The sequence below is a fragment of the Apus apus genome, chromosome 2, assembly GCF_020740795.1.
Source record: "Apus apus isolate bApuApu2 chromosome 2, bApuApu2.pri.cur, whole genome shotgun sequence".
Taxonomy (NCBI): Eukaryota; Metazoa; Chordata; class Aves; order Apodiformes; family Apodidae; genus Apus; species Apus apus.
The window spans coordinates 58,325,109-58,339,579 of record NC_067283.1 but is presented as its reverse complement, the minus strand read 5'-3'; the positions used below and the strand labels follow the sequence as shown (position 1 = coordinate 58,339,579).

General features: G+C 41.0%; 1 protein-coding gene across 3 annotated transcripts in view; it reads left to right on the top strand.

The window, feature by feature from the left end:
- ADCY1 (adenylate cyclase 1) overlaps positions 1–14,471 on the top strand; it is a 188,010-nt gene that overhangs the window by 138,319 nt on the left and 35,220 nt on the right. For all 3 annotated transcript variants that reach the window (XM_051612581.1, XM_051612580.1, XM_051612579.1), the window contains 3 exons: positions 904–1,098; positions 2,633–2,730; positions 6,221–6,305. In XM_051612581.1, the coding sequence (XP_051468541.1) occupies positions 904–1,098; positions 2,633–2,730; positions 6,221–6,305 (378 nt within the window). The remainder of the gene's footprint in view (positions 1–903; positions 1,099–2,632; positions 2,731–6,220; positions 6,306–14,471) is intronic.

The window sequence follows — 14,471 nt, the reverse complement described above, 5'->3', positions numbered from 1 at the left end:
ATCCTTTCAGTGTGCTAGGACATGGGCAGTCATACCAGTGTAGATCTAGCCATAATGGTTTAGATTATAGTGCCCTTAACTGAAAGTTATCACCAGTGTGGCTGAGATAATGCTCTCTGTGTGGCTGAACGCTCTCTATGAAGAGTGAGACAGATTGTCTAAAATCCCTTTCAGAAATGCTCTGTGTTAAATCTTTAGCACTGAAAATGACTGTGAAAGATCATCTTGTCAGTTGTGGAAATAACGTCAGTGAGGCACAGGTTAGCTGTGATAATTTCTTGGACTGCTCCATCTGCATCTGCAAGGGCATTTAAGGCATACCAAGAAGGTCTTAACAAGAGAGCCACTTTGGTGAGTTAAAGATAGGAACATTTGCGATTTCAGATCCTCTGAAACCACATATGGTCATTGTGCAAGTGGTTAAGGAAAGTTATCTTTCCAAAGTGTGTATTGTTACCTAGACAGACTTGGAGAGTAGAACTTATCTTGTATCATGAAGAATCTTGTTGTCTTGTTTTCAGGATGTCCAGAGCTCCCTATCTTCCATTAAAAAAAAAAAAAAAAAAAAAAAAAATTCTCAGTAAAGTCACACTGATTGGGAACAAACTGATTATTTCCTCAGTGGCAGAGAAGTGTCAGGGCAGTATGTTAAGAGAATTTCTCTGGATGAGGATTGAAATCTTGGAATGTAGTGGCAGTTTTTTCATTGATTTTGAAGAGTTTGGGGCTTCAGCTAAGGAGTTTTTTAAAGATGGCAATCACAAAGAGATGTGATCTCTTTCTTTTGTGGTTGCTGTGCTTAATGAATTCCTCATCCTGTCTGTGAGCTTGAGATAATATGAAAAGCAGTGAAAAATTTAAATGTTAATAAAATCTGTGTTTCTTTCTTCATCTGTGTTACAGAGGAGAGCATTAAGAACAGCCTCTGAAAAACTCAGGAATCGTTCCTCTTTTTCTACCAATGTTGTATACAATACTCCAGGAACTCGAGTAAACAGATACATCAGCCGTTTGATAGAGGCCCGACAAACTGAGTCTGAGATGGCTGACTTGAACTTCATTACACTGAAGTATAAGCAAATTGACCGTGAATATAAAGTAAGGGTTTTTAAAATTATTTTTACTTATTACACTGACCATAAGCCAACTAGCATTGTTTTTTTGCTTGTTTTTAGACAATATTTAAATTCTACTCGCTATCGTTAAATAATCCTCTGGACTGTCAGCTAAGAAGGAGACATAATCTCCACCTTCTGTGAAAGTAATTGGAAGGGATAAAAAGAAGGATCAGTATCTTGCTACTCATCAGGATCCTAACCCATAAAGTTACACATCCAGTGTTTTGGCTTTTCTTTTGCTTCTCCAAAGTGCCTGACCTGAATCATCTGTTTGGTTCTCTGTCATGGCAGTGTAGCTGCCTACTGACGCATCTGCTCAGGAGAAGCATTAACAACAGGAGGATGCTTTCCTCTGCATACATAGCTTGATAAATATTGTTCCCATCAATTATAGAAAATATAAAGAAATCTTAAATCTCTGGTCAAGAGTTCTTATGGCAGTTATTGTGCTGAAACCAGTGGACTTACTCCAGACTTACAAGCCTGCATATAAGCTAACAAAGTAGATTTGTTTGTGTATACAAGCTGTTTTCATTGGAAAAAAAAAGCCTTTAGTTTATGTGTTTGAAAAGCAAAAGTGACATGATTTTGGATTACTTTGGCAGCAGCATTTATTTCTCCACTCTAAGTCACTTTGTAGTCTTAAGATTTCATGTCAGTACTGTTTTGAGTCAGAGGGATGTGAGCCACATTGGACTCAGTTTTTTAAAGCTGTTAAGTAGTAACTTTGGTTTCAAGTCTCCACAGCCATTTATTATTTAATTATAATGGTTTTATTTTAAAATAGGAAAGTCTCTTGGTATAAATTAGGTTGAAATTTAGATCTTTCTGAGGAAAGAATCGTGTTTCCACCTCTGAAAAGTGTTCTGTTTTAAGGACTGTGGCTTAGTGGAATCAGTGACAGTAACTGCTCAAAACTGAGCCCCCGTCTTTCATTAGAAGCTGCCCTCAGCCCACTCATTAGTGTCCAGTCCTGAGCAGCTGAGGCAACAAAACTCCTTAAAGGCAGCACCAAGGGCATTTTGGCCTTTTTGTGTGTGTGTGTGTTTTTTGTTTTGGTTTGTTTATGGAGGTTTTTTTTTTGTTTGGGTTTTGGTTTTTTTGTTTGGTTTTATTTGTTTGGTTTTGCTTGGTTTGGTTTGGTTTTTGGGTTTTTTTTGTGATGTGTAAGTGGAGAGGAGGGAATGCGACTTCCTTCTGGTTCAAACTGGATTAATCTTTTTTTGCTCCAAAAGATTAATAATGTCTGAGCCTTACCCAGATTTAGTAGTTATGGGGCGAAAACTAAATAGCTAGGCCAACAGGAAACAGAAGTTGAAACAGAAGGCTGTCAATAAATAATTAGTAGTCAAATGATAATTAGTAGCTGTGTAGAATTGCCTCGTCTTTTTGTGTTTGTAAAATTGATAGGGGCTGGTTTTCTTTTAGGCTCTTTTTTACTGAGAATGGACAAGTGTGGGTGGCTGGATATGTATAAAATGCTCACTGTCTTAATTTCTTAATTTCTTTAACAGTACCACCAGCTTCAGGATGAGTACTTCACCAGTGCTGTAGTTCTCTCACTAATTCTAGCTGCCTTATTTGGCCTTGTCTACCTTCTAATAATACCACAGTAAGTGTTTGTCTTTTGCCTTTATAATTCAAAGTGGAACATTTTCAAGCATCCTGCCCAGGACAAATCATTAACGTCTTTGGAATGGGAATTAGCACCCAGGTTGGTATCTTCTCAAACAGAAGATTCTCTGTTGGTATACCCTCAGTCTAACTTTTCCATTTGTCCAAAGTAGCCACATTTTTCTGGCTTATTTAAAACAATTTCCTCCCTGTTTCCTTTTTTCTTTTGGTAGAAGGAGGCACTTAGAAGACAAAACCACTGAAATCTGCTAAACATTTCTGCACTACGAAGATGTTACTTCAACTTTTCTAAATGCATTTGTGTAGGCTTTCAACCAGATATTTCAGGCAGCAAAGATAAAACTATACATAACTTAGTGGGAACTAAATACTGAAGTATTAATCCAGCTTTTTGACCCTAAGTTATAGTCTGCATTAAGATTCTTGGTATCAAAGCTATCACTACACAAACAACCTAGTGCAGAGTTTGGCCATTGCCACATGAGTTACAGTCAACTTCCTTTTTTTTGCTTTCACATGTTTTGAGATGACATCCAGAATGATTTGTTCCACCACCTTACCAGGAATGGAGGCAAGACTAACTGGCCTGTAGCTCCCTGGGTCCTCCCTCTTGCCCTTTTTGAAGGCTGGAGTGACACTGGTACTCCTCCAGTCCTCAGGAACCTCTCCTGTTGTCCATCACCTCTCAAAGATGATGGAGAGTGTCCTAGCAATAACATCTGCCAGCTCTCTCAGAACTCATGGATCTATCGCATCAGGATCCATGGATTTATGGGTGTCCAGTTTGGCTAAGTGCCCTCCAACCTGGTCCTTGCCTACCAAAGGAAATTCTCCCTCTCTCCAGACCTTATATCTTACCTCCAAGGTCCAGGATTCAAGAGGGTTGGCTTCAGCAGTGAAGACTGAAGCAAAGAAGGCATTCATTAACTCTTCCTTCTCGGTGTCTTCCGCCACTAGGGCACTCGCCTCATTCGTCAGAGGGTCTGCATTTCCCCTAGTCTTCATTTTTACAACCTTAATGATTCTATAATTCGATGATTCTATGATACAATTGTGTTAAAAAAAAAAAAAAATATTAATAAGCCTTTTCAGATGATAATATAAAAATATTCAAAACAAGTTTCATTTACTTTTACTAGTTTTAGGATTTCAGTGGGACTAGAACTAGCCACAGAATAAACCTTTTGAAAATCACATTTTAAATTCTGGTCTTTTCTATTCACAAATCCCCAGTCATAATAATGCCTACTCCTGTATTCTATTATTTTTAATTGAGTTTGAGAAATACCTTTTTTAAAAAATCATCATCATGTAAATTTTATCTAATACCTTTTCATCTGAAGAATTCACAGTCACCTACAACAATAATCTTATTTCCAGATGACCTCTGTTAACTAATTAAAGCATAGTTAAGAACTCACCCACCTAAATCTGAAGTAACACACAGCTGCAGTACATGGCAATTTAGAACAAGGAGAGACAACAAGTATTAGTGTAGTTGAAAGTAAAATGAATTTCCAAGAACCATATGATGTGGTAGTTGATAACCTTTCCAAAAAGTATTGCCACATAAAGAACAGCTGGACAGAGTTTTAGTTTAAGCTCTGATCTGACATCCACACAAGCTGCAGCAGAACCTGACTGCTTAAAGCCATGTTCATCCCTGGGTTAGTTAGAATGGCCACCCACTGAATGGTCTTAAATTCTTTCTTCCAGTGGCTGTTGGTGGTGTCTTCATACAACCAAATTACTAGTCTTCTCAGGCTTTTCCCTCACTGTGACACAGATTAAACCATGAGCTATACTTAAATTTTAGAAGTATTGGAAAATTTCCCCTGTCCATAGAATTTGGAGCTTTAAGTTGCTCTTCAGATTGCCAAAGTAGTAATAAGTATGAAAAGATAATTCAAAAGCCAAAACCAGACATGTAATGTGCTACTATAACAGGAGAAGAGATAATAATGGTGTTTGACATGTATCACAACATTCCAAGGAGAAGATTCGAAATCTAGAGACAAGAATATGTAAGAAAGCCAGTTGCTGCATCAAAACACTGAAAGCAATGGACTTGACAATGTCAGAATTCCTGTGATCATCTGAGTAAAATAGCTAGTCAGCTAAAGATATATTTTATATCCCCAAATGGAGATTGTGAAAGTAAGGCTATGTTCCTGTCAACCTAAGCTGTCCTATTAGGGATGCACACATGCAGTGTAGCTACTAAAAGCCCAGCTGATGAGCCTTTTGAATGTCTTAGGCTGGATTTATTTTTTTAAAACAACCCTTTGTTACTGGTGCTAACCTAAATCTCTGTCAGGGTCCCACTCAGTACTATTATTAGTTGTTGGCTGTTGGTACTTTAAAAGATGCTGTTGCAATCATGTCTCCTGCATTTTTTTCTAGCATACTGCCATCCTGAATACAAGCCAATTCTCTAAAAACACAGCAGAGCCTGCTATTAATACTTGTGTTCAGAATCCACGCTGTCAGCATCTAGAGGCACCTCCTTGTTCTGGATACACATACTACACCACAGATTTTTCCCAGTTTGTGTATTGTTACATGAACTTGAAATGAAAGCCAAATGCTGAGAAATTCTACTGCAGAAGAATTGCACTCTTAGATTAGAAACACTATATAAGCATTTTTTCCCCAGTGATGATCAAAGACACAGGTATATATATGCCTGGAGCCATGGCTCACATTTTCTGTACTGGCTGGGTTATTGTCACAAGACTAGAAAATAAGGTGTGAAGATCATGTTATGCTGCTGTTATATGGTCCTGGTTCCATGGATGGCTTGGGGCCAGGCTGTCCAGCATGTTCTGGAGGAGGGAAGTTCTTGGTCTGCACTCCTGATGAAGTACAAGCCTATTTTGAAAGATCAGGAGAGGGAAGAATAAAAATAATTATGACAGTATCTTTGTGAAACTTAAGATTTTTCTAACCATTGAGGAAGACTCAATAACAAGGAGTTTCTGTGTTGTTAGAAAAGGGATCGCAGTCTGGTCTTATTTTATTTTGTTTAAGTGACTGAATTGACTGCCCCCTGATTTCTGAATCTTTGAGAAGGAGACATTAGAAGGGAAAATCATCTGGTAACTGTTTACACAACTGCCAAGACCTAGTGATTGGTTTACATATTCCACTTATAAGAGTCATCATGCTGAATTTTCTGCATTAACCTACAATTAGAAAGAGGCTTTCGTGACACACCATACAGTTGAATTTTTTAACTCCCTGCTGAGGTTAGAGTGGACACCATATACAAGAGCATTTACTGATTTCTCATTCTTGCAAGCAGTGCATTTCACTGTGAAATTTCCCCTGTGACAGTATCACAGCAAGGGTGAGGGGGAGATCCTCCAACATTCATCTAAAATACCATTTCACAGGGATCCCTATGATGTTTGTTCTTACCTGCTACTGAGTTGCATTGCTTTACTTCTATTGTGTTTTGGTTCTAGGAGTACCGTAGTTCTTGTTCTCCTGGTGTTCTGCATATGCTTCCTAGTGGCTTGTATTATGTACCTACACGTCACACGAGTACAAGTAAGTGATTGTATGACTGTTCTTTTTGGTGGCTATGCTTTGTTTGTCCTTTGGAATATGAAGCCATCAGCGCATACACCCATCTGACTGGTATCTGGATGTAAAGTCCTACTGACTTCTCTGTTTTCAAAACTTTTCCTGCCAAAGCAGCATCTGTTTTGATGGTTAAGTACAATGATTTGCATACACAACCCTTAGCCTTTTCAAAACCTTTAGTAATTATTCATTATCCTGCCTTATGTTTTCAGAAAAGTGATGATGCAGAAGGACATTTGGTTGTTGTAGGAGAGAATTAGGTCTGCCAGATCAGAATAAAGCATCTACAGACTATTTTCTGATGAAAGAAATATCTAGTGGCTTAATCTAAATTTAGTATTTTCAAATAAACATCAGGAAAAAACACATACACTGTTAACCAGCTTTGCTGATTAGCACACACTCATTTTTAGGTAAGAAAAATTGCCCTTTGGCAGAAGAAAAGCAGTTGTTTTCATGGAAAAATAAGCAGTATACTAGCAGAGTATCTGGTACAAAGCAGATCTTTATTTTTAAAGTACACAGATATTTGGGACTAATTTTGATGATGTCCTTTGTTTCATAAAAGCACAGTTGTTTATCATCTGTTCTTGCATTTATGGGTGATAGAAACACAGATGAAGTTTGAAGGAAATTGCTCCTTTTTGTGCCATTTCCCCGGGGCTCATGCAAATTTAAGGATTGTTACAGCTGTTTAGCAGTCAACAGAATTTGAATTTATTCTGGATTCCTCTAGAGATTCAGTATCTTAAAGGATAAAATCCAGCATTAGAAAAATAAAGAAATATAAAACCTCAGAGTATTGTAGTTTGAAATTTTGTGGTGAAAATTTGTCTTATATAATAAATAAAGATAATAAATATGCTATGTTTAATGAGTATAGAATTGTAAACCGGTCATTCTGCTATTTTAATCAGTCTTCTGGCACTTACTCGCTATTTTACACTGGATAAGTGATTCAACCTCTCCATGCTTTATCATCAAATGCCTCATTCATAAAAACACTATACTAATGTTTTACCATACCAGTTACCTAGTGTTTTGAGGATCTGACAATATTTGTTCAGTTAATAAAAATTACACAACTAAAAGAGAGCAAAGTTAAACCCAAAATGCTGTCATAAAAGAGCAGATGCAATCTTAGAATGACCAAAAGAAGTACAAATCATCTAAATGTCAATCAGAGTTTTAATTCAGATATGTCTCATACCTCACCATTTAAAATTTTGTTTTCCTTTTTAACCCAATACCCTAGCATGTCAACATTTAGACCTTCAGCAAACAGTAGATAACTTACTTGACTGCAAACAAAATGAATGCAATATATATATTTCCTTCAAACAAAGCTATTATTTTGTAATTTATTTATATGGATAAAAACACACATTCCACCTCATATGTGCATAGGATTTTGGTCTAGTTGGGTGGACAACTTGATCTGTAATGGTCATACTGAGCCTGGAAGCCAGTAATTAGTGGAGTACCACAGGAGTTTATCCTGTGACCTGTTCTCTTAAACATTTTTATCAATGACTTGGAGAAGTACATGGAGTATCCTCATGTCAGATTTTCAGTTTACTCCAATTTTGACATAATAGCCAATACATTGGCAGGATGGCCATTGAGGGGGATCTACATAGGTTGGCAAAATGGGCCAACAGGAATTTTATGAAATACAATATGGATACATGCAAAGTCCAGACCCTGAGAAGGAAGAACTCTCTGCAATGACACAGGCAGGGACCTTATCACCTCTGCAGAAACAGCCCTGGTGGTCAAGGCAGACCAGTACTTTTGGACCCTTTGAGGTCCCTTCCAACCTGAACTGTATAATAATGATGGATAAATGCATAAATAGTCTATGTGGGTTTTTTAGAGTGTAATTTTGGACATGGCTGTATTCTCTCATTTGAGAGAATCTTAGATTTTTTAAATTCAAAGTTTTTGTTCTGCAATTTGCTCACTGCTTTTTTACAGGTGATATACCTCTGATACCCCAATATATTTTACTGATGCTGACTAATGGTTAAACTTGTTTCTGGTGTAGCAAATTAACTCAGGTTTGTAATAAGTTTATATGAATTAACTGTTGACATTGCAATGGTTGCTCCCTACCTACATTTAAAAGGACCTAATCCATACTGAAGCCAGAATGTATTTGCAGATCCTGCATGGCTTTTTATTTGTTTCGTAGTTGCTATATTCTCATGTTTCACAGCCCAGATGAAGTTAATTCTCCTCTATGTCAAACCATCTGAAATCTCAGGGGTTGGAACTAGATGATATTTAAGGTCCCTTTCAACCCAAACCATTCTATGATCCTATGAACTTTCAATTCATGGTCAATACAGGGGAAATGTCTCTGCATATGTGAAAGGAAGGCAAGTTTCAAGACATTATTTCTATTGTGCAAAGGCCACAGGAGTCCCTCTCTGTGGGTAGTTTTCTGCCAGCTGCGAGCTGTGTTTTTCATGATGATCAGAGAATCATAGAACCATAGAATGGTTTGGGTTGGAAAGGACCTTGAAGATCATTTAGATCCAACCTCCCTCCCATAGGCAGGGACACCTCCCACTAGATCAGGTTGCTCAGAGCTCCCTCCACCGTGAACACTTTCAGGGATGGACTTCCATGACTTCCTTGGGCAACCTGTTCCAGTGTTCATACTTACTAATACTCCTAATATCTAATGTAAATCTCCCCTCTTCAAGTGTGAATCAATTTACCCATTGTCCTCTTGCTACAAGCCCTTGTAAAAAGTCCCTCCCCAGCTTTCTTCTGGGCCCTCTTCAGGTAGTGGAAGGCTGCTATAAGGTTACCCTGGAGCATTCTTCTCTTGAGGATGAACAGCCCCAACTCTCTCAGCTTGTCTTCATAGGAGGGGTGCTCCAGCCCTCTGTCACCTTCATGGCCCTCCTCTGGACTCTCTCAGGGAGCTCCACATCCTTCTTATGTTCAGGGCTCCAGAATTGGACACAGTGCTCTAGGTGGGGTCTCACAGAAGCAAAACAGGGGGACAGAATCACCTCACCTGACCTGCTGGCCATGCTTTTTTTGAATCAGCTCAGGACACAGTTGGCTTTCTGGACTGCAAGCGTACATTGCTGGCCCATGTTGAGCTTCTTACCCACCATCACCTCCAAGTCCTTCTCCTCAGGGCTGTTATGAATCCATTCTCCATCCAACCTGTATTTCTGCATGGTATTGCCCCAACCCAGGTGCAGATCCTTGCACTTGGCCTTGAACTTCATGCAGTTTGCATTAGCTTATCTCTCAAGCCTGCCAAGGTCCCCCTGGATGGCATCCTTTCCCTCCAGTGTGTCAACCTCACCACACAGTTTGGTGTCATCATCAAACTTACTGAGGGTGCACTCAATTCTACCATCTATGTTGCCAACAAAGATATTAAATGGTACAGGTCCTAGTTCTGACCCTTGAAGAATGCCATTTGTCACTGGTCTCCATCTGGACATGTTGATCTCTTTGAGTGTGTCCATCCAGCCAGTTCCTTACTCAATGAATGGTCCTTCCATCAAGTCTGTATTGTTCCAATTTAGATGCCAGGATGTTATGTGGGACAGTGTCAAAAGCTTTGCACAGGTCCAGGTAGGTAACATCAGTGGCTCTCGCGTTGTCCACTGATGCTTGTGACCCGATCATAAAATGCCACCAAATTGGTCAGGCAGGATTTGAAGCTGTGTTTGCTGTCACCAGTCGCTCCATTGTTTTCCATGTGCCTTAGCAGAACCTTCAGGAGGATCTTCTTCATGATCTTGCTGGGCACAGAGGTGAGACTGACTGGCCTCCAATACCCTGGGTCTTTTTTTTTCCCCTCTTGAAAATGGGGGTTATGTTTCCCCTTTTCCAGTCAGTGGGAACTCCACCAAACTACCAAGACTTTCCAAATATGATGGACAGTAGCTTTGCACCTTCATTGGCCAGCACCCTCAGGAGCTGCATATGAATCCTGCCAGGTCCCCATGGACTTGTGCACCTTCAGGTCCTTCAGATGGTCATGAACCTGCTCTTCTCCTACTGTGGGGAGATCTTCCTTTTCATAGTCCATGCCTTTGCCTTCTCTAACTTGGATGGTGTGACCAGAGCCTTTGCCAGTGAAGACTGAGGCAAAATAGTCAATGAGTACCTCAGCCTTCTCTATGTCCTGCTTGACCAGGTATCCAGTATCTTTATGGGGTGGGCCCACATTTTCATTCGTCTTCCTCTTATTGCTGACATACCTGTAGAAACTTCTAATGTTGCCCTTAACTTTCCTGACCAGATCAAATTCTCTCTGTGCTTTGTCTTCCTAACCTGATCCCTTGCTTCTCTGACAACTTCTCTGTAGTTCTCCCAGGATACCTATCCCTGCTTCCACGCTTTGTAAAACTTGTTTTCACATTTAACTGTGTTCAGCTCATGAACTGAACAGCTTTTTTTCAGGGCTGGTTACTTTCATCCAAAAATTAGGTGTTTGCTTGCTCCATTCCATCTTAAGTCAAATCCAGCCTTGCTAAGTCTGAGTCCCCTCATTTTAAGGAATGCAGGATGGTTCACCCTTTAAATCTGACTGACTGCTGCAGTTGATTCTTGCCCCTTGAGGTCGCTGGAAGATGTCCTGTGGTCTGAAAGATGTATCATGGATCCAGTAGATAATAGATGTCCCAAACATTCTTAATGCACGGGGGAAACAAGAAAAGCTGCTTTCCCTGAAACCAGAGTAGATCAGTATGCTGGAACAAGCATAAGTACTAGAGCCAGAGAGACTTATCCTTACTCTTCCACCTTCTGTTGCTGTCTTCATATATGCTCACAGTAGCAAGCACTTCACACTTCACAGTGGTGGAATCAGGATAAAAATGTAGATGAGCAAGAGTTTCACAAGACTAATTCCAACACATTTTTTTTTCTCTGCTGCTTTTTCTGCTCTGACAAATACAGTATTTTTAATGAGTTCTGATAATTAAAACTACCCTGGCATTTACCTTCACTATTATAGCAGAAAACACAAATATTCCTCCAGATTTTTATTCTACCACAGCATGATCTCTTGGATCACTATTTGTAGCTGATAATTTGTGAGGCAAAAGATGTTTTGGGTGTTTTCCTTATGGGAACAAAATCAAATGCCATCTTAAGTTATTATTTGAATTATGAGCACATATCCTACTAATAAAAGAGTTTTAATTATAGTGAGGTATAATGTAATAATAATTTCACATTTATTACCCCCCAAAATGCAATTGCCACTAAAACACATGTGCACAATTGTCATATCCCACCAGACAGGCAACCCAGGGAGATTTGGGCTGGACCCCCTTGCTTTCTAAACTCCTTTTAGAGAGCAGCCTAGATGCAGCTGGATCCAGTCCTGCTCTTAAGAGAGTTAAGTTCTTTTAGCAACCCAGTTGGCAACTTGAATTTTCTGCATGGTACTATTAAGAGCAGGACCATAACCCAGGAGGTTCATAGAATCATAGAATAACGGAATGTATAGGGTTGGAAGGGACCTCTAAAGATCATCTAGTCCAGCCCCCCCTGCAGTGCCCAGGGACCGTTTTTATTTCATCAGGTTGCTCAGAGCCTGGTTTAGCCTGACCTTGAATGTTTCCAGGGATGGGGCCTCCACCACATCTCTGGGCAACCTGTTCCAGTGTTTCACCGTCCTCATAATAAAGAACTTCTTCCTCACGTCTAATCTAAATCTACCCTGCTCTAGTTTAACACCATTGCCCCTTGTCCTATAGCTACATAACCTTGATAAAAGTCCCTCCCCAGTTTTCCTGTAGGCCCCCTTCAGGAGCCTTCTCCTCTCCAGGTTGAACAGCCCCAACTCTCTCAGCCTGTCTTCATAGGAGGGGTGCTCCAGCCCTCTGATCGTTTTTGTGGCCCTTCTCTGGACTCGTTCCAACAGGTCCATGTCCTTCTTGTGTTGAGGACACCAGAGCCGGACACAATATTCCAGGTGGGGTCTTACAAGAGTGGAGTAGAGGGGCTTAACCACCTCCTTTGACCTGCTGTCCCCACTTCTTTTGATGCTTCCCAGGATGTTATTGGACCTCTGGGCTGTGGGTACACATTGTTTGCTTATGTCCCAATTTTTTGTCCACCAGTACCCCCAAGTCTCTTTCTGCAGGGCTGCTCTCTATCACATCACCCCCCAGCCTGTATAGATAGTAAGGAATGCTCTGACCCAACTGCACGACCTTGTACTTGGCCTTGATAAACCTTATGAGGTTTACACAGGCCCACTTCTCTAGCTTGTCCGGGTCCCTCTGGATGGCATCCTGTCCCTCTGGCATATTGACTGCACCACCCAGCTTGGTGTCATTGGAAAACTTGCTGCGGGTGCTCTCAATGCCACTGTCAATGTCATTAGCTGGTCCCAGTACGGACCCCTGAGAGACACCACTTGTCACCCCTCTCCACCTGGACGTCAAGCCATTGACCTCTACCCTCTGGATGTGACCATCCAGGCAATTCCTTATCCACCTAACAGTCCACCCATGAAATCCATATATCTCCAATTTAGAGAGAAGGATGTTGTGGGACGCTGTGTCAAAGGCCTTGCGGAAGTCCAGATAGATGACATCCACTGCTTTTCCTTTGTCCAATGATGTGGTCACTCCATTGTAGAAAACCCACTAGGTTGGTGAAGCAGGACTTTCCCTTAGTAAAGCCATGGTGACTATATTGAATCATCTCTCTGTCTTCCATGTGTCTTGTTAGAGCTTCTAGGAGGATCTGTTCCATGATCTTCCATGACACAGAGGTGAGGCTGACAGGTCTGTAGCTTCCAGGGTCCTTCTTTCTACCCTTTTTAAAAATTGGTGTAATGTTTCCCTTTTTCCAGTCACCAGGAACTTTACCTGACTGCCATGACTTTTCAAATATCATGGAGTGTGGCTTGGCAACTACATCAGCCAGTTCCCTCAGGACTCTGGGATGCATCTAATCAGGTCACATAGACTTATGCATGTTCAGGTTACTCAGGTGATAAGAAACCTTGTCTTCTCTTACTTTCTCCCGCTGGTCCCCATCTTGACGTCCTGCAACTTGGGAGGTGTGGAGGAGAAACGTAGCCAGTGAAGAGTGAAGCAAAAAAAGTAATTGAGAACCCCGGCCTTCTCCTCATCTGTTGTTACTAGTTTGCCATTTTTGCTCATTAAGGTTGGCACTCTTTCTTTAACCTTCCTTTCCTGATTTATGTACCTGTAGAAGCTCGTTTTATTACTCTTTGCATCCCTTGCTAAGTTCAGCACCAGCTGCACCTTGGCCTTCCTGACCCCATATCTGCATGACCAGGCAGTGTCCCTGTACTCTTCCCAAGATACTAGTCCCTGCTTGAACCCCTTGTTCAGTTCTTTCTTGCATTTTAATTTGGCCACCAGGTCTCAGCTCAGCCGTGCTGATCTCTTCCCATCCATACTGAATTTCTTGCACCTGAGGATTGAGAACTCTTGTGCTCTATGGATAGCATCCTTAATGATCTGCCAGCTCTGTTCTGCTCCCTTGTCCCTGGGAACTGATTCCCAGGGGATACTACTGACTTAACTCCTTGAAGAACTGGAAGTTTGCTTTCCTAAAATTCAGGGTTCTGACCACACTCCTCATCTGACTTACATCCCTGAGGACTGGGAGCTCCACCACTGCATGGTCACTGCAGCCCAGGCTGCCTCCAGTCCTGACATCCCTGATGATCTTGCTTCCATTGGTGACCATCAGGTCCACTGTTGCATCCTCTCTGGTAGAGCTGTCTGTTTCCTGGCTTAAGAAGTTGTCTTCAAGGAACTCCAGGGGTCTGTTGGATTGCCTGCAGTTTGCTGTGTTATTTTCCAACAGATGTCAGGGTGGCTGAAATGCCCCAGCAGGGTAAGAGCCTGTGAGCGCAGTGCCTCCTGGAGCTGGAAGAATGCTTCATCAGTTGGTTCCCCTTGATCAGGCGGCCTGTAGTAGACACCAACCACAAGGTTTCCCTTGTTGCTTTGGTCTGTAATTCTTACTCATAAGATTTTGACTTCCTCTTGGCTATTCTTTAGGGACATCTCCTCACATTCAATCCATTTCTTAACATAGAGGGAAACACCTCCACCTCTCCTTCCTTGCCTGTCCCTTCTGAACAGCTTGTAGCCA